Source organism: Falco naumanni, chromosome 15 (genome assembly GCF_017639655.2).
Source record: "Falco naumanni isolate bFalNau1 chromosome 15, bFalNau1.pat, whole genome shotgun sequence".
Classification (NCBI taxonomy): Eukaryota; Metazoa; Chordata; class Aves; order Falconiformes; family Falconidae; genus Falco; species Falco naumanni.
The window spans coordinates 21,844,950-21,864,863 of NC_054068.1; the positions used below are offsets into that span (position 1 = coordinate 21,844,950).

The following is a 19,914-nucleotide window of genomic DNA, read 5'->3' on the forward strand; positions in this document are numbered from 1 at the left end:
ACAGAGCCCTGCTTTCCCTGGACGCTCCCAGCCAGCAGCTGTGCGAAGGTGAACAGTACGTCAAGAGATTCAGGCACTTAACGCATCTTTTTTTAAAAAGTTACAAATCTTTTAATACAATTAGTTATAAGTTACAGTTTCTGGGAGAACAGGCTCCAGTGTATAAGATCAGAGACAGGCTGGGAGGAGCAGGGGAAGCACTTAACAGGAACCTCTTTCCCCACAGGAAAGAAAAGAGGGACAGAAAGATTCTCACAGACATTTATTGGGGGGGAACCCAAACCCTCTAAGAGTGGTCCGGCAGATATACAAAGACATTAGTCCATGTCCCTCTGATCCCCCGCCCTCCCAGACTTTTACCCCAAAGGGAAACACATATGACAAGTCCTGTTTAAGTCACATACTTTAACATATCCAGGTAGACAGATCCCAGCAACAGTCCGAGGAATCTTCTGCGGCCCAGAGTGCCAGCAGAGTTTTGTGAAGCCAAGAGACAGCCTCCTCCTGATACAGGTCCTTGAGACTACACCAGGCACGAGGGCACGGTGTCCTGCTTCATGTTTGACAAAGCAAACCAAAGGGGCTGGTCTCACATGGCAGTTAAGTCCCTTCTGCAGGGAAAGGGCACTCCACCCCACAGCAGGCTTTTGGGGGGTAGACGCTGCAGTCCTCAGCGCTGCACAACGAGAGCGGGGCCAGCCAGCCCCAGCCCACAGAGCCAAGCAACAAGAACCAACAACACACACAGGTGCAGGAGGGGCGACAGCAGGCTCAGAGCGTCCCCCCCTGCACCCGTCAGGGAAAGGCCAGCACACAGAGACAGAGCAGTCAGAGCTTGATGCAGAGATGAAGAGCTGAAATGAAGCTGCTTCCCTACAGGGGCTTTGCAGGGCTGTCCACCAGCCAGGTCCCCTCACACAGCAGACGTCTCTCCACTCAGGTCCCAGCCCGTAAGGCACCAGGGCTGGGTAGGCGACCAGCCAGTGAGATTCCATTTCCCTACCGTGCTGGGGGGGGAAGATGGACACATGGAGAGAGGTGAAATCCAGCCAGACCAAGAGCAGAGGGGAGCTTGGTGGCAGCTGTCACTCCAGGACAGCCATGAGGAGATGCAGCTCCCGAAAGGCACTACCGTGGCGGCCGCTGAGCCCTGACTTGCTCTTGACAATGTTGCTGATGTTTTTCAGCTGCTTGTAGCACAGCTTGCATTTATGGAGCCTGCAAAAAAAAAAAAAAAAAATAAATACAGCGGACACAGCATCAATCCTCAGATTCCTAAGAGATGTGCTTGTTTCTGTAGCGCCAAAGATGCAACACAAGCCCTGCAAATGGCCTGGAAGAGGATGAAATGTGAGCGTGGCTCTGCAGGAACACCATGTATTTAGCTCACGCCCTGATGATGCAGGAGAATGGCATCCATATAAGGGCTCTTTCACTCCTCTCTTCCCCTTTGGCAGTAAAGTCCAGGGAGGAAGGAGGTGCTGTTTTCAGAGGGCCAATTCTCAGAGCACAGCTATTCCGTGAATAAACTGGAAATCCGGGGCCCAGCTGACAACTCATGTGTCTTGTGAGGTAGAAGGTGAAGCCACAGGTTGGTTTTACTCCAGACATACTCACACTTTATTTAGGTATGACTCAATACAGTAACCGAGGGAAAAGCAGTCCTTGGTTTTTTTCTCAGAGCAGGAGGGTTTGGTGTTTTTGCAGACAAAAGGGAAGGCATGCCCAGTCTAGTATCAAAGTTTCATTGGCGAGGAGCAAAGCTTACCCGAAAGAAAGGCGGGTTCAAAAAGGGAGCACAGCAAGAGGAGGTAAGTGCCTCACCTCTCCTCTCTGGTGATGTCCACTCCGACAGAAGGTGGTGCAGTGAGGATGTCTGTGATCAGTGGCAGGAATCTCTGAAGAATGAGTTTCAGGGAGGTGCAGCCAGTCTGCACGTAACTGAAAAACAAACAGGCCCCACTTGAATTTCATTCCTGTCCTCCCAGCACGCAGCCCTCACTCTCAACCAGTCACTGGGGCAGCCTACTCAAATGAGCCCTGCCCCACCGCTGTAATCTGGTAAGGAGAGCAATGGCCAAGCACCAACACATCTTGGTTTGAGTCAAGACTGACAAAGCCAGCCCTTTCCAAAGGTCCTGGCATACACCCTGCTATGCGGGACCTTTCTGCTCAAGAGCAGAGATGTCCTGCCATGGGGACCTGACAGGAGCCTCTCTCTTGGCAGAAAGGAAGAGCCCCTTGACAGGCTGCATTTTTTTTTTTTGCCACCTTATGATGAGGTTCAAAGCAATCTTCCAAGTGACCCCAAGGCTGTTGCAGAACTTCATTCCCCTTGTCCCAAGCCAACAGGTGCATTCACACCAGTGTGCAGCACCCACCTGTTTCATATCGATTTGACCCCTCCTGGCTGTCAGAGCTGCCTTCAACACACCCACGCCAAATCCCAATACCCTGCTCTTCCTGTCCATGCGTACTTCCCATACCTTTGCCCACATACACTTGGCAGCTCCATTGCTCTTTTTCAGGTGTTGCATTGGCATTATGCTGTATCTGCTGTGATTTTTCAGGATTTCCTTTCAGCTAAAAAATACCCAGTGGAGCTCTCCTATGTATATCTACACCCTGTCCCCCAAGCACACCATGTTCTCGGGGCCTCACCTTTCATATTTACTTTGGAGTAGTTTTTCTATCTGTGGCAGGATTATAGTACACAAGTCCAGCTTCCAGAGAGACCTGAAAAGAAAAGGACACATTCTGAGACCGGAGACTGAGGCTCTACACGGCTGAGCTGACACAAATGCTTTCTGCCAAAAGACCCCAGCCAGCGGCACTCAAGTTTACTGAGCAAGTCACCGACTCCCCCTTGTGATAGGAAGTGGCAGGCCCTGACATATAAAGCCTCAAGACCGATTTTCCTTGCAAGACATCGTTTGCCTACCGAAAAGGCCCCACACAACTCCAGCAGTTACTGGCACTGCAGACGAAGATCTGGCTACAAGCACACGCATGTCCTGCTGCCATCGCCCACTGCACGCAAGGTGGGTCCGATGCGGCGCTCCCGCTCCCCAGCCGATGGCTCTCAAGCATCCCAGGGGCTGCCCCAACCCAGGACTCACGCTTTTTGGTTGACAATATTCAAGAGGTCCACAACAACAGACAGATCGTTGATCGCCACTGCAGAATCGACAGAGTTCTGAGAGAGAACAGGAAGAAAAAGCCATCTATTGCAAAGCTCAAACTGGCTAGGCTAATGCAGTTACGTACCAAGTGCCACTTTTCAAAAACAAGGTAGAGGAAACGTGGAGTTGGCTAGGGAAGAGAAGATAACTGTTGCATGAGAAAGTTTTCTCCAAGTTTCTTTGTGACCATCAAACCGCAGGTGGGACACAGCAGCACTCTGCGGTGCACTCCCAGAGACAAAAGCTGAGAGACCCTGCCTTTTGTGCAAGAGGCAGAACCAGCCCCAGACAAGCCAAAAATAGCTGCTCAGGTGCTCCCCTCATGAACCCCAGGTATCTCCAATCCTTGCCTTGATGTCACTGGTGCTCCATACAGCCCGCACTGTGTCCAGATTCTTGTGACGGCTGGTGAGCACCATACACATAGTCTCATGGCCCTTCCTGATCTGGGACATGGCTTCCTCATCCACGAGCTCAGTCTGGCTTTGGTTTTTCACAGCCTGAAAGTACAGACACCAATGGAACAGCAGTAACAGAGCAGGATGGCACAGAAGGGCAGGAGCTTTCTCTGGCCTAGGCAAGAGCTGAGTGCCAGTAAATACTGGCTTCCTTGCAGATTGTTTTAAAAACATTTTGAAATGGAAATGCTTAATTTGCTCTGATTTCAGTTACTTCTCTTCTGCCTTTTCTACTACATCAATCACAAACACGTTTGAAGCTTTGGAGAAGTTCAAAATTAAGACAAGGTGAATCAAAATAAGTTTTCAAAACCAGTGTGTTTTGATGAAGGAACATTTTCACATAAATCCTATTTTTTATGTGAAACATTCATCTGAAATTGGAACATTTCATTACAAAGCATAGTTCTTACACAATTTATTAGACTCGCAATTTGATTCCTGCCCAAGCCATGCTGGAACCACTACTTCCTTTGCTCACAGAGTTTAGGATCATCAGGATGCCCTGGTCCTTCTCCCTTCTTGGGACAGGGAATATCCTCCCCAAGACAGGTCAAGAGGCCTCTGAGACACAAAAGGCAAAGACTCCTATGAAATAATTATAGACAGGTAATGGCGGACACCAATTTCCTAAATTAATTGCTGTCCGGCATATGGAATTAATCAGAGTCTCAGTCTCATCCCTTGCTCTCTGCTTTGATAACACACTCTTCACAAGCCTGGATCAACACATGTTCGCATCAGCCCGCTGTCAATTGCAACGGGGCCTGGGTCCAGCAACCCTGAGGTGTTGATTTCACAGGAACTGCAAGTCAAAACAGTTGGGAGGCAGAAGAGTAAGCTGGCGGGGCGGGGGGGGCGGGCACCAAGTGAGCAGAAGAAGAGTGGGAATTAACACGTTCTCATTCAGTACAGAGGGCTGCAGAAAGCACCCAAGGCAGCTCTTGTGCCTCACAGAACCCCCTTTCTGATGCCACCCAACAGACACCAGCAGGCAACTTTTGTCCAGAGATACTTACTGGTAGAAAGTCAGAGGCCTTCAGGCCAATGGGCTCATTCCTAGTTGCAGGAATCACCGACGGCTCTGTTTTGGTCAATGGAGTTGAGGAGGCAATCGGTGGCCTCTGAACCGGATCAGGCTGCAGGAAAAATCAGGTAAAAGCTCTAGCAGCAGCAGGCTGGCCCTAGTCTGATGTCCTGACCCACTTTCCTCTTACAGCAGGGTCCCAATGCAGAAGCAGTCTCCAATTTGCTAGCATAATTTAACAGGCAATAAAGTGTCTCTCAGATACATGCTAAGACACACTTAAGGTTTGCAAAGAACATGTAGAATTCCCAGCAGAAGTGCCAAGCGCAGTCATCGTTATCAGCATCTAAAATGAGGGAAACGGGCCATGGCCAACCTGAAGGCTAAGAGAGAATTCTCAGGAAGCCAGTGTAATCTATCCTGGCCCATCAGCTGCTTGCAATTTTGGTGACAAAATAGCTTCAGTTCAAGCACTTGCAGGAATCTGGCACTTGGTTCTCCTCAGAGCACCTTAATTTTGAGATACAAGGAGAAACACCACTGCAAGTGCAAGAAGTGAACAAAAGCAATAAAGCCATCACCTGCTGGAGGCCTGGCCTTGAATTCTACTGCTCAGGCAAGAGACACGACAGGCCAAAGACTGGAGCTCCACTTTTACAGCTCTTCAGTAAAGGTATCAGCTCAATTAGAAATCGTAAAGTCTCCAGCACTCACATATCTTTCACAGTGGGAGTGTGAACAGCTATTAACAGACCGTACAGTACGTACAAGTTCTTGCTTTGGCAATAGGGTCTGGACATCCGCAGCTTGGCTGGGCTTCACCGCTTCCTTCGCAGTTACAGGCTCTAGCAAGATGGAAAGAAGTAGAAAAACAGAAACCGATTGCTCCTTTCAAGGGAAGTTGAAAGCAACAGTTCTGTATAGCTAAGAGTACAAGTAGTCATTTCTGCAGACATGCAGCACTCCCTCTCTTGAGGGTCATTAGCCCCATTCCCACCAATGGGTCCTTTTCATACTCACCATCCTCAGGAGGTGCTGGAAATGGCTCACTGCTTCGAGGAGGAGTTCGACCTACACAGGAGGAAGAGGGGAGGGAAATGAAGGAGTATCCAAGGCTACAGAATAGTGATAAATCAACCTTGGAGCTGAGAGGTCTCCAGCAACTGCACAGATTAGGGTTATCAGTGATAGGGCAAGCAGAGTCATCTCCTTCAGACCCTGATGCTATTGCTGAGTTTAGCCAAAGGCTTTCAGCCTTCATGGATGGGAAAGACAAAACTGACCCGTGTAGTTCACTGCTGCTGTAGAGGTGTGAAGCACAAGAAAAGGCACTGTCACAACAAGTTACATTAGAAAAAATTCACCGCCTGCTAAATTGATTTACATAAGTAAATCAAAATAATGACTATTAATTCCTTAGAAAGAGTATCTCATTTTTCTCATTTACATAGAAATACAAGATACAGGCACTGCACTATGCCTCCTAAACAACAATCTCTGCTTTAACAAAACATTTTGACTTTCCTTCTTTAATGAAGGCTGCTGTTTTTATACATATAAAAATTCTAACCTAATAAAGATCTCATAACACAGTAGTCCTTCCTAATCAGGACAGGAAGACAGTATGCTTACAATAGAGCTCTGTATTCTGAGTCAGGCTTCAACTAGACATCACTGCGCCCTAGTAAAGGCGCCACCTTCCAGCAGTTCACCAACATGATCTGTATGGTTCAGTGTCCAAGTACAGATTACTAAAGAAAAGTTTTCTAAACTCTCCCAGCCACAGGCGAAGCCCCTATTATAGTAAGCCAAAGCTCACTTCTACTGAATCAGTTTAGCGCCTACAGCTCTAATACAAACACCACTCAAAAGCACAATAAACCTCGGTACTGACAGATAGCATTCTTGGGCTGGAAGATCTCTTTGTAATCCTCTGGGTTCTGGATCTCTGCCTTTGATTCCTTCTCATCTCTGTCATCTTCACTGCTAGGACTGCGCCTCTCACTCTCAGAGTTGTGCTTCACTCTGCTGTGGAAAAAGAGATGCTGTCAGGGCAAGTCATAGGGACTTTGTCAGAGAAAGCAAGAGCACTAAGCTCCTTGTACACTTCCTTAAAATCCTGAAATTCAACATGCCAGCAGATTCCCTTACCTTTGTGGCTTGCTGCAGCTCGTTGAGGGCCTGTCATAGATGCGGCGAAGGGAGGACCCCGTGGGGGTAGGTGGCACAAGAGGCTCATCATCCCTGATCAGCCCATGAGGAATAGAATCTGACTTGGTGACTCTGCCAAGATCCACAACGAAGGAAGAGACTGTGCTTTGTGCAAAGGAAACTCCTATCTGCAGAGGCAAAAGATTAAGGTAATTCATCAGGGAGTGGGGTACATGCCAGCCTTTTTGAGAACAGGCACGATGGAGTGACCCTGAGCAACCACGCTTGAGAATTTCTCCGTTCAGTCCTTTGGCTGTTTCAATTTGAAGCTGCCAATGTTTTACGAAAGGCTACAACAACGCTTTTTTCAAGCATAGCTTCTAAATACTAGTCAAACCAACCCCCAAGAACTGGGGCTTTCCTCCAGAAGCCAAAGAGAGACAAAGTGGAGCATGAGGCTGCTAAAAGCAAAAGCACATCATCTTTATCTAAATGCTGGGCACACAGCAAGCCCTGGCCACTTACAGTCTGATATAAGCGTAAAGGTCAGAAGGCCTGCAAGAAGGCAGGAGGATTTTATCTTGTGTTTTGCAGCCACCTCCCCCACTCCCCAGGAGCAGTGGCTTACCAGCTGGTTGTTACAGATACACAAGTCGGCTACTTTTCCCCAGTTCACCAACACCACATCAAAACAGCGCTCGGGCTCCCAGCCGTACACACGCAGCGAATCCTGGAAGCCACTATACAAGCAGCAGCCATCTGGGTTGAAGAGCATGCACCTGGGAGGAAGGCATGTGGAGAATCAGGCACAGCTCTTCCAAACTTGCTAAGTCCCACGAGGACCCCAGGGCTGGAACTGGCTTCGCTGACAACCTCCAGACCCCTTTCTAACAACGAACCCACCCATCTAGTGCTCACCTGTGCAACATCTCCAACAGCCCAAACTTCTCCCCAGTAAAGTCTCTCCTTCAGGAAATCCTCCCTTCACCCCCACTTTAGTCTCTGCCTAGTAGTACACTGCAACAGGAATTTAATATACCTGACAGGAGTAGCCTCCTCTTCAATACAGCTCACAACTTGAAACTTCTCCAAGTCCCAGAACCTAACAGTCCTGTACACACACAAGAAGAAAAATAATTTCTCACCCCTCTAGAAATCTGATGTAGGATCCAGAATTGAAGTAGTAGGCTAATAGCTAGAATGACTTTCACTGTTGTGCACATATGAGCCAACACAGGAGGCTAGTCTAGCTAAAGATCCATGAATCCAGCCACGGATGCTTAGAAACTCTGGATACAGGCAGGTATTTAGCTCTGAGTCAGATCTAAGAGGTCACCCTGCTAGCTGAGCAGGGCTGCTTGCTATTCGGATAAAATGTCAGCTGAATTAGCGATTAGCGGATTATCTTGAGACTATTGGATTGTTTTCTAGTGTGGTAGAAGGTGTCGTCAATTTTGGATGAGAAGGCAAGCTCTCAATGTTCTGCCCATCACAGATGTAATGTGCTGCTGCCTAGATGTCAGGCTCTTGCAATGGCAGGTTTGAGTTGTGTGACGTTCCTATTTTCCATGTTCCCAAAAGGAAGGGCATCAGGAAACTGCCACATACAATTCCCTTCTTCCTCCCTCCCCGTATGTACCTGTCAGAGCTGCCAGAAGCCAAAAGGTATTCATTGGGATGGAATTCAACAACATTTACTGGGCCGGTATGTCCTGTAAACTCGAACATCATCTTCCCAGCAGCCAGATCCCACAGCTGGAAGAAGGAAAATACAGAGACTCTTGAAAAGATTTAACAGTAGAGAATTCCAATACACTTTGGATTTTCTTGTACTGGCAGCCTCCTAACATTTCTCCCCCTCCAAGAACAGACTCAAGTTTGTCAAAGAAAGCAAAGATCAGGAAAGGAGTACCATCCCAGTTATTTAAGGCTGCATTTTTTTTTATTTTTCTTCTTTTACCTTTGCTATTCTTTATAAATTTTCCATTTCATTTGCCCCCTAGAAGTTTCTGGTTTATATTTAGAGACTGGGATAAAATACAGCACTTCCACCCGTCCCCACAGATTGCATCTCAAAAGCAAATGAACAAAAATCAAAAAACTCCAAATCCCTTAGCAATTAATACTTCCTGTGCTCTAGTCTTCACTGAAAAATCCAGTGAAATGATTGACCAGTTTATTTCACGTGAAGCTGAAGAATCAGTCCTTCACCTACATTCATCCACACCACATCTGAAACAACTGAAGTCACTTCTGAATTCCTTCTCTTGCCGTCCTGACAGCAATTTTCAGACTGATAATCATAAGCAATATGTATGATAATGCACTCCTACTGAATTAACCTGAGCAGAACCAAAAATGGGTATGGCAAAGCAACATGCTGTGGGCAACTCATTCGGCAGCGCCTACTGAAATAACTGAGGTTGATGTTCACGTATCACAACTCTAACATCTAACAAAACTTGAACTTTTATGTGCATAGTGCCAACATGTCTGTTGGATAAGTGCATTTCAACACATCCAGCTCTTTTCTTGAGGTTGTGGGCCACTGGACATGACCAGACTCATCAACAGACTGGTCCCTGCAAAGCCACAGGGCTCAGCCAGCTGCCTAATGAACTAAAGGTGTTTGTGAGTGAGTGCTGGTAACGCCTGGTACAAAGATGATCCCAGCATTTGGCACATAAGGAAGGTGTCACAATAAATTACCTTTACAGTGTGATCATCAGCAGCAGAGGCTAACCATTTCCCATCAGGACTAAAGCGGAGACACCGAACTGCTTCTGTGTGACCCTGAAGTGAGAAAAACAAATGGTAGTTTATAGTAGTTTCTCCCCACCCCCTCTAAAGGGAATTCTGGCTTTTGTCTTTCAATCCTATATAATAAGATCAAATCAAATGAAGTAACTGTTTCACAGAGTCCACAGCTGACAGAACACTAAACACTACACTCAAAAGCTACACCCATCCACACTAAATGCCTATCATCTCTCTCATCTAGACATCTCTAGCATCAGTTTAAGTGTGGTAAATACAGATCTGGCTTAATTAATAAAAATAAATTTTAAATTACACAGATTTATGGGTGGTCATATAGAAATGCTGTGTCACAAAGTTGGTTTCTAAATGAAATTAATATTCAGCAAGCTCCTTGGGTAGAAAACGGCCCCAAGAACAGAACCATCTCAGAGCAGTGGGGACTTGCATCGTAGCATCAGTCACAATATAAAGAATCAGTCACGGATGCTCTCTGTCCTCCACTGAAGCCAACCAGACTATAGTACACTGTAACTCCTACGATATCCATTTCATATTCCCACACAGTTCACAGAGGCCTGCAGAGGTTTGCCAGGCCACTTCACAAATCATGCAGATCTTATTTTCATACTGGAAAACTAGGAAGTTATTTTTATTTGTACATAATCACTTTCAGGTTTGCTCACAAGTCCCCAACAGAAATCTATCTCCCCTCTTCATCTGAAAACTAACGAAGCATTTTACCTTGTACCTGAGGACACAGCCTTTTCTTCTTACATCCCAGAGCTACAGGGAAGAAAAGCAAACAAAAGGTATGATTACAGCAGTATGTGGGGAGCCGAAGAGTCGCACCAGAACAAGAGCTCTCCTTGTCACCAAGCTGACAGAAACCGCAGAATGAAAACACTGGAGGGGCTGGTGAACCCGTTTGCTTCAGGGGTATTTCCTAACCTGACTGCCCAAGCGAGAATCACTTCTGTAAGGTGTTTCTTACTACAGAAGCTCAGTTCCTACAGTCAAATACCAGCCTGATGAAGCAGATGCAGTCCACAGCAATCAGGACATCTGTGTTTGCTGACACCAGGTCTCAGCTGGCATCTTACTTGGAGCCACATTCCACAACAGAAGAGTCACACTCATGAGCTACCACTGTGAAAATACATGCACAGATTTCACAAGCACTCATAAATACACCTGCCCACACACATGGAAATGACGACGTACAGGATCTACCAACAGCTTGGCACAAAACACATTCTGGCACTCTTCAAAACAAAAATATTGCAAGTAAAGAGAGCAATCTCTAGGGGAAGCTGCGTTTTACCTTAATGTTTGTGTCCAAAGAGCCAGACGCCACAAAGCTTCCAAAAGGATGGAAATCAAGGCTGCAGATATTTGCTTTGTGACCAAGTAAGGTACGAAGAACTGGGAAAAGGAGCAGCAGAGCAGGGAGAAGGAATAGGAACAATATTTAGTAGTTCACTTCCCCCAGTGCAGCACAAAAGTTTAGCCATACTACCCTCACCATTAAGCACATGCTAATACAACGGACATTAGGTATGCTACATACTGTTTATTCATCTGTATACATTATTTTACGGAATTGTTTCTGACTTTACCCTTGCAATGCAAAGGAACAGCAGTACAGAGCCCATGTTCAACGAATCTAATGGAAGTCCTGTCCTGAGGTATGGAAACTATGATTAAAACTCCAAAGCTCTCCATTTTGAAAATAAAACTGAAAAGCCATACTTCTATCAGACAGTGTCTCCTTCCACTCTTTACAAAGGGAGCAAAAGGGGCAGGGGGAACCCACAAGGACTGTGTTAGCCAGGAAGTGAAAGGGACATTTGATTGCCTGCATCATTCACCTTGCAGCTATTAGGCAGTCCCTTTCCCTGGACTCTGCACCCCCACCCAGGCACAATCAAAACTTCTGCTTCTTAGGTTCCAGTATTCGCCCTGTACTCCTTCAACTGCCTCTCTCAAGAAGCATCCCAAAGACCAGGAAAGGACGCTTAGGAAGCATGAGACAAAGAAATGACCACAGCGTTCCAGCAAGACATCAACCAAGTAACGCCCCTTGTAGCTCTGGAAACCAGAAAGGACCAGCAGAACTGGTATACTGTATCTCCAAAAGTAGAGACAAATGCAGAACTCAACTCTGAGGGAGAAAAATTGCTCATACAGCAACAAGGGCAATCTCTCTCCATCATCTGGAACAGTCTGATGATTCCCCTGGCAGAAATTAGCTCTTGAGCCAGACCTGGAGCGGTCATTTGCATAGACGCTGGTTCACAGGTCTCCTCATAAATTCAGCCAGATCAGTTACTCTCCACTGGTAGAGCCAAACTATTTTATAACTGAAGACATTCTAACTGAACAACAAAAGTGCTTTTTATTATTTATGCCATTTGCCTTCTTAGCTTATCCAGTGTAAGTCCATTTCCATTACATATCCTTTCTATGAACAAGTAGCAACCTGTAAGAAGTATTCAGTCATTTTATGGTATTCCTCCTGGAATGCACCCAAGTGCTTCATGGTGCCTTTGCAAACTCGTTCTAGGATTTGAGAAAAATGCAGTAAATAAAGCATGACTCAACAGTTGGTCTTTCAAGGATCAGAGCTCAACAAGTTCATAGCTTTTATCGTTTATTAAAAATCATGTCTTTGTTTATTTATATGCCTACGCAAGAGCAAAAGGGGAGAACAATCACTTGAGGGAAAAAAGAAAAGTTAGAGCCTAAGAATGAGAATAAGAGGCCAGCAAGCAGGGGATTCCTGGACTTGTACAAAACCTAATATACTTAAATCTTCCAATATGATTTTGGATCCCTTTATTGATGTTGACAAGGAGACCGAATACAAATTCCATACGCCTAGTTACACTATGCATGCATGGAAACTGATGTGGGATATAGTTTTCAAACATACTCAGGTCAAAACCCTGGCAGCTAGTTCCTCAGATCAGTATCCACAATACACGTACAAATTTCTGTTTGAGCGTGCACACGCAGCTCTGCCGTCTCAGTAGGAAGCGCACAAAAGCCCTCTGAGAGGGCTGGAAATTAAGATGAAAGCAATGCCAGGCTCCTGTTCCTTGAGTGAAGTACTCTTCTGGGTCAGTATACATATCAAGCATAAGGATGTTCCAAAAAGCGTGCATTAACAGAAGTGAAAACTCACAGAAACGTACTTTTGGCAGCTTCCAAGTCCCAAATTCGAATGGACCCTGACTGGGACCCTGCGACAATGAGCTTCTCATTCATACTGATCTGTAGGCTCTCAATGGGTGTTGTGTGGCCTGTCAAGCTCTGCAAAGGAAACCATGAGTCACAACCAACTGCTACTGACACAGCCCTGTCCACAATGACATTGTTCATACTTGAAGGGTAACTAAAGCATTTAGTCATGAGTTGGGATTACCTGGTAGTGCCACTGGTCCTCTTTCCTCATCAGCTACCAGTATGGTAGAGCACCCTAAAGACCATCACTGCATATCGCCCCGTGCACATGTCTTCTGCATTATCCCACTTTCCGGGGCACGCCGACTAAGTTTTAAAGGATGCACCAACAGAGACACGGGCAGTTAAACATTAGGTGCAGGTGCCCAGACAGGGCTGACACAGGCTTACATTATAAAAATCATGCTGTGCAAGTGCAATGGCACAGTGTTCGCTCTGAAAGTGTCATGAACTGGTTACAAAACCAAAGCAAGAGCAAAAGCAGGGCTACTTCGAAATCGCCACATAAGCAAGAAGCCGTATGTTGCTGCCAGCAATGGGTGTCACAGTGATAATGTGGTGCTATTACTAAAGTATTAACTCGTGGCATAAGGTAGTAATTCATATGTATGCAGTTCCTTTCATCCTTGAGCATCTACAAGCTTACAAGAAAAGGACAGTATTTAATTAAAACACAAGAATATTTAAAACTAGCGCTAGAAAACCAATACCACTATTGCAGACTTTTTCTTGTCAGTTCAGCAGTATTCTATGCTTTACTCCCACCTCAAACAGGTCTTTTTAAATAGCTAAGCTAGCTGTGTGCCTCCCACACACGTACAGAATCAAACACCAGTTACAAGCTATCTGTTCTTACGGGGCTTTCTTGGGATTTCACATGGAACTGAAATCCTTTACAGACTCTACAGCTGCAACTGTCACTGTTTAGTGAGAAACCAGAGCTCAAAACTTGAACCAAGTCACAAGGCTGCTTGGAAAGCTCCTCCTCTTCCTCTCCCCCAACACATAAACATCTAGAATCCTAACAATATAAACACTAAAAATTAATTTTGGAGAACAAAATATACAGCACAACCCCTCAAAAAATGAAGATTATTTTGATATACAAGAATGACACAAGCCCTCAGCAGCTCCAGTCAGTCCCTGCCTCTCAGAAAGACCAGCTTCTTATGTCTGTGGTTCCCAGGAAGCACAGAAGTACAGCTCTCTGCTCCCAAGAACGGGTACGGAGATAATTAGTCCTTCAACCTTCTTGTGGAAGGAAATATTCTGGTTTCAAGCTACTGTCATGCCACTACCAAGTCTGGAAAGACACAGCCTAACTACACTATGCAAAAAGCACAGCACTGCCAAAAGTGAGCAACGTCTTTTCCACCTATTTCAACCTCTTTATACAGGAAATGAATGGAAAAAGAAAGTAGGCACATTCTCCTTTTAGCCTTTTTGCTCCTACTTCCCCAATTTCTTCCACAGAAGGGTCACAGTGGCTACAGATATGCCTACCATAACACAACACAATAATGTTCTTAATTAAAGTGACAAGGGAGACTTGCTAAAGATGGTTTTCCACAACACCAACTCAAAGCAAAAGCAATGCAGGATAGACATCTGTTAAATATATTTATGATGTGCTACTGCTGGGGTAACCCTACTCCTTCTAACACAGTGTGCCCAGCACTACTCTTCCCCAGCCTACATGCAAGTTAGTGAACTATTCCGACAAACTTTGCGTGGATAGTTAGTGACTGTGGGACAGGTCGGAATGCATCCTGCTGGGGATGCTTCCTGCTATGAGGGCAAACTGTCCCCTTGTAGCTTGCACTAAAAATAGCTGACCTCATACAAAATGTTGCATTTAATTATCTGTAGCTAGCCTGTAATGGAAGGCACAATATTCATTGCCTGAGCAAGCACTGGCCCAGCTGAAGCAGCCATCCATTCCAGATTCTCTCCTGAGCTAGCGGTCTCACCAGTTACTGAATCCTGCGCTCATCTTTCGCTAGAATCCAGTCATCCAGCTTCATGTTGGTAAACTCCATTTACAAGTCACACAGGCTACAACCCAACCATCTTTTCCCTTACCCTCTATACCTCAGAATTAATATTCCCATCCCCCAAAAGCTGGAAACGGGCCTGTTCTTACCATGATGCAGTTGGGCTTCTTCACTGACCATATGTTGACCCGACAGTCATCTCCTCCAGTTGCCAGCAGCCGGCCTGAACTTTTTCCTAGGACTAGTGAGGATACATTGCTGCTGTGAGCCGTGATCTCTTCTGCACAAAACAAAACAGTTATTATGAGCTAGTATAACAATTTTCATCCCATCCCTCCCAAAGAACTAAAAAAATATTCTCCCTCCAGAAAAATGTTCCAGTTTCCACTGAACAACCTGTAGCAGCCTACTCTTCAGATAAGAAGTCACACTATTATCTTGCTTGAAACAGTCCATCTTGGCTCTGCCTGCTGTACTTAAGACATTTGCTGACCAAGCCCCACAGCTCCAGTGCTCATGTGGCTTACAAAAAGCACCTTCTCTCACCAGCAGCAGCTCGGTAGCTTTTAAAGACCTGCTCAGCTGTGGCAACCTGCTCAGAGAAGCTGCTTTACCTTCAGTACCCGGGGTGGATCTCAGTAAGCTGAGCTGTCTGCCAAGCTGCAGTAATACACAGCAGCCAGAGTCACCTATCAAAAGGCCCCGTAATGCCATTCCGGGAAGCAGCAGCCTGTCCAACCTGAGAGGAACTGGCAGATTGGCAGCAGCACAGTTTGTTACCTTACACAGAAAAGCGTCAGACTCAGCAGCGGGGATAGGTGGAGCTCCCTTCTCTGAGCTTTGGCAGAGGCTTTGCCAGGTTCCCACTATGTAACACAGGTGAAATTTAGCAATGCAAAGGTGTGAAACTGTGACAAAGGAAGGATGAATATATATCCAAAAGGGCACAAAAGAACAAATGTGATCGATACTACAAGACTTGTTAAAAAAACTGGAGGCTGAGGGGAAGCTCTGACACCGAGGGCTTTGCAGTGACAGAAATCCAAGGAAGCCTCACCATAAAGAAACAACTCTGGACCAAAAGAGAAGCCAAATGAGCATCTTTGCTTGGACATCTCATCTTCACAGTGGATTTTTAAATCCAGTTAAATTTCTGACAGTGGCTTTTGGCTGATGCACTTAACAATTTTTCCTCTTACAGTTCTCCTTGAAAGTTCATGGGATTTGCACGTGTAAGAGTTATGAAACTTGTTTGTAAAAAGGCTAGGCAGCAATCAATCCAACTTTCATTCGGATTGTTTTGCTGGGATGAGCAATTTGATCATTTTACATGCAACGCTAATCCAAAAGGATATTAGATGGCTGCCATAATTACAGGTACTTTGATCTCAAGCTCTCAGAGTGCTGTTTTGAAAGCAAAACCATGCAACTTTCACTTTAGCTGGAGAAACACCTTTCAATTTACAAAGGTAACTGGTCTGTAAATTACAAGAGAAGGGAAAATTTGAAAATACGCTTGTATTGTGTTGAAAGACCAATCTTCCATGTGACAGTGCTAAAGTAAAGTACATACGTATACACAGACTTGAAGGTAACAAACAATACAATTAGCATTAACAGACCAACTCGCTAGTTAAAATTGAAAGGACAGATGCTGAGCACTGCTGCTGAAATGAGTGCATCAGCAGCTCCACTTTTTCTCTCCTCTTGATCTCATTCTTAATAACATATTGTAAGTTTAAAAGTCATTGCTGAAGCATTCAACCCTTTGTTCCTAAAAGTCAGGTTACAACCTGATGCTAGCCTTGGCCAGATGGCTTCACCCACTCCCCCAGTGCAGTGCCAATTTCCTTAAAACCACAAACTTTTTTTTTTTTTTTAACAAAGTCTTCATCACCAGATTATCACCCACCAGTTCAGTAATATTAAGCTCCTAATTAGCATAACCGAAACATTTCTAACATTCAGAATGCTTCTTGCTCTAATGAGGATGCTAAGGTGAGACAGAGCCTAGCAAAACTGAAGATTAAGAACTTCTGCCCGCTTAAAAAGAATGGAGCTTGATTGACTTCCAGTTTTTCCTATAACTGGAGTTTCAGGGATTTCTGCTCAAAAAGACACAAAATTACTAAGTCAATTATCTCAGCTCCCTTCATGTGTTACCAGTCAAGGACACCATACTTCTGCTAGCCAGTTCCTAGAGCCCAAGTCGCACTTCTGAACAGCTGATCACTCCCCATTGTTTCTAAGCATTCCTCAACAGCCCTTATGAAATACCTCCGCAGTGACCAGCACTGATTTGTGCCCTGGAGGAAAAATAATGGATGTAGAAGCAGCAAATCCTTACCGCTCTCCTGTAAAGCAATTTCAAGAGCATGAGGCACACAGGCCCTGTAAAGATCACCTCATCTCTCCTGCAGCAGAGTGCTCAGTGCACCTTCTGTAACACCTGAGCAGCAAGGAACGGCAGCTTCAACCAGGCTAACCTGACACAGAGGGAACTCTGCTGCAGCCTGGGCTCCCAAGGAGCGGTTCCGTCTCTCCCTTGGTTGCTCGTGTACCACAACAGAGCCACGTGGGGTTAGCTAGAAATTGAGGATAGTGTTAGAGCAACGAGTGAGAAAAAATACAGGCTGTGACCCCCTGAACGACAGGGCCCTATGCTATTCCACTACGCTGCTGTGTTTTCCAAATAGATTTCTACGAGCCCTAAATTCCCGTCAGCAGCCTGGGAGGAGGGCCGGGGCATCGCCACCCACGGCGGGGACTAGCCAGCTCCCTCCGCAAACCGCCTCCGCCGCCCCCCGCTCCCTGCGGGGCACTCCCCGCCCTCCCTCGCCGGGGCTGCCCGGCCACACTCACGCAGCTTCCACGCCGTCCTGGCGGTGACGGCCGCGGCCATGGCTCGGCGCGGCGCCCCTCCGGCGGGCAGGGCCCAAGCGCCTTCCTCCTCCCCGGGCTCCGCCGCCCGGCCCCGACTGGGCCGCCTCCCCGCCGCCGCGTCCTACGGCCGCCGAGTCACCCCCCCGCGCTGCCCCGGCCGCCCTGGAGGCACAAACAACACGAGCCGCGGTTACGGCGACGCCCCCGCCACGCCGGGCCCCGGCGCGGGAAGGCCGGGCCGAGGCGCGGGATGCCAGCCCACCGCCCGCCCGGGCGGCAGCGCGGGGCGCGGCCTCACCGCTGACGGCCATCACGGTAGCGACGGGCCAGCGGGGGGCCCGGCGGGCGGGAGGCGCTCCTCGGGCCGCCGCCTCCGCCGCCTCACAGGGGCTCATCGCCTGGAGCTGCCGAGAAGACGCTGAGCCGCCGGCGGCCAGGCCAGCCCCGCACCCCCAGCGCGCCCCCGCCACCAGCCAACCGGCCCCTCACCACAGACCTGGGCCGCGCCCCGCCTCCGCCCGGCCGCCGCCAATCAGGGCCGCCACCCGCCGCCGGTCCCCGGCCTCCCCGAGCCCCGCATGGCCACGCCCGGCGCTTGCCCCGCGTCCGCACGCCGCTTGGCCAATAGGGACAGAGGCAGGGGCGGTTGCCTTAGCGCCCGCCGAGCAGCTGAGCCATTCGCAACGCAGCTTCTTGGCGGAGCCTTTCGAGGCGACCAATAAGGAGGGAGCCGCGCCGGGAGCCGCGGGGGCTGCCGTTTTGCGGCGCGCCGGGCCGGAGCCGAGGCGGCAGCGGCACAGCTTCTGTCGGGGCGGTCGAGAGGCCCTTCCCCGGCAGGGCCCGCCGGCCGCGCAGGCGCCCCCGAGCGGTGGCCGGTGCGTCCGCAGCAGGTGATTGGCCTGGCCGGGTGTCACGGGCCCGGCCCTGCTGGGAGCGGGCCGCCCCGTTTCTGTGGTTTTTTGCCCGGAAGCGCTGGCATCGGCTCCTCTGACCCCCCACCGGGGCATGGGGCCGGTTTTCCCCCCAGGGAGCCATGCTGGGGGCTCTCGCAGCCTGGCTGAGGCAGAGTCATGCCACCTCTATGCTTTCTGTCTCTGAAGCCAATAACCCCATCACAAGGGAAAATCAAATCAGTTTGATGCTAGTCCTTGATAATGCGTATCAGCTGACTCTGGCACCAGCTACGTCCCCAGTACCTGTTGAAGGATTTTTTATTCAGTTTGCTCTGGTCTCCTTTCTGGGTGTTGAACTGATGAGCTCAAACCACAGGCTTGGTTGCTTCTTTTTCTCTGTTTGGAGACCTTAGCGTTTCCTTTCTCCCCGGTTCCCTGAGGTCCCTTAGTCCTTCAGCAGTTCACAGTCCCTGCAATTTGGAAATTGTTTTGGCTAGTTCCTGATGTTCCTTTTCAGTAGTGCATTCTTACCTGGATGCCTCTCTACCCCGAAGAGGGAGCTGTTTCTGAGCTTTCTCCTTTCCTGGGTTGTTTGCGGGATGCAGAGCTATCAGAAACAGCATTGGTGTGAAATAGGCCGTTGCTGTTGTTGAATGGCTTGGAACACGATGTGCTGTGGTAAGACATCTTAGAGCTCCAAAACTGGTTGCTGGAAGGCCCAGGCAGACGCAGGGATTTGCTGTGGTGGGTGTCAAACACTGCAGCTGTTTCCCACAGGAGACGTGGAATTCTCTGCTCTCCATTTCTGAGTCCAAAATGCAGTGCGTCCTTCCAGTGATGCTCAAATTAATAACCTCTGTAAGGGTAATTTGGTATGTTTTAATGACCTAGGATGTTCAGACCACAGGTAATGAGCTAGGGTGGCTTCTGGTTTTAACACTGTGTTCACCCTTTAAAATGTAACAGAAAGAAGGCAAGAAAAAATGACTCTGTTGCAATAAAATAGGCAGTCAGGGGTGTGCATTTCTCTGTAAAAGCCCTTTGGTGCATCTATTATACTTTTACAAAAGACAGCTACCATAAAACAAGCAGCTTAATCTGCGCTGGTTGATGCTGTATTTCAGCTGTAACATCCCTTGGTCTGCTGTATTACAGCAAAACAAGTTTCTGCCTTCCCTCAGGTGCAATCAGTTGAAGATGATCATTAGAGGCTGTTCCTTGAAGAAGAACCACTGTAGGTGTCCACAGTGCCTAATGTACTGTAGGGAACATCAGGAATTGCTTCCTAGCAGGTGCAGGGACTTACATAAGTATCAGTACATG

The 19,914-nt window shown here is 47.7% G+C and overlaps 1 protein-coding gene across 5 annotated transcripts; it reads right to left on the bottom strand.

Annotated features, from left to right (window-relative positions):
- Positions 1 to 249: 249 nt before the first annotated feature.
- On the bottom strand, positions 250 to 18,179 carry KATNB1 (katanin regulatory subunit B1). 5 transcript variants are annotated; one of them, XM_040615668.1, is made up of 21 exons: positions 17,997 to 18,179; positions 17,678 to 17,860; positions 17,302 to 17,400; positions 14,965 to 15,095; positions 12,773 to 12,890; positions 10,900 to 11,000; positions 10,320 to 10,361; positions 9,528 to 9,611; positions 8,458 to 8,573; positions 7,858 to 7,929; positions 7,447 to 7,597; positions 6,819 to 7,006; positions 6,562 to 6,692; positions 5,688 to 5,738; positions 5,436 to 5,512; positions 4,660 to 4,779; positions 3,533 to 3,682; positions 3,120 to 3,196; positions 2,662 to 2,736; positions 1,825 to 1,941; positions 250 to 1,218 (listed from the first exon to the last, which is right to left on the bottom strand). In XM_040615668.1, the coding sequence occupies exons 2-21, from the start codon at positions 17,715 to 17,717 to the stop codon at positions 1,086 to 1,088; spliced, it is 2,073 nt and encodes a 690-aa protein (XP_040471602.1). In that variant the 5' UTR covers positions 17,718 to 17,860; positions 17,997 to 18,179; the 3' UTR covers positions 250 to 1,085. The 5 variants fall into 5 exon arrangements, with proteins under 5 accessions (XP_040471602.1, XP_040471601.1, XP_040471604.1 ...); XM_040615667.1 differs by having other exon boundaries at positions 6,562 to 6,695; XM_040615670.1 differs by lacking the exon at positions 17,302 to 17,400.
- Positions 18,180 to 19,914: the final 1,735 nt, after the last annotated feature.

Coding starts and splice junctions, on each gene's coding strand:
- KATNB1 (XM_040615667.1), bottom strand. CDS start 17,717: ATGGCCGCGGCCGTCACCGCCAGGACGGCGTGGAAGCTGC. Junction 7,007..7,446: donor GTATCTGTAACAACCAGCTG/GTAAGCCACTGC, acceptor TTGCCTCTGCAG/ATAGGAGTTTCCTTTGCACA. Junction 5,513..5,687: donor TCCAGCACCTCCTGAGGATG/GTGAGTATGAAA, acceptor CCATCTTGCTAG/AGCCTGTAACTGCGAAGGAA.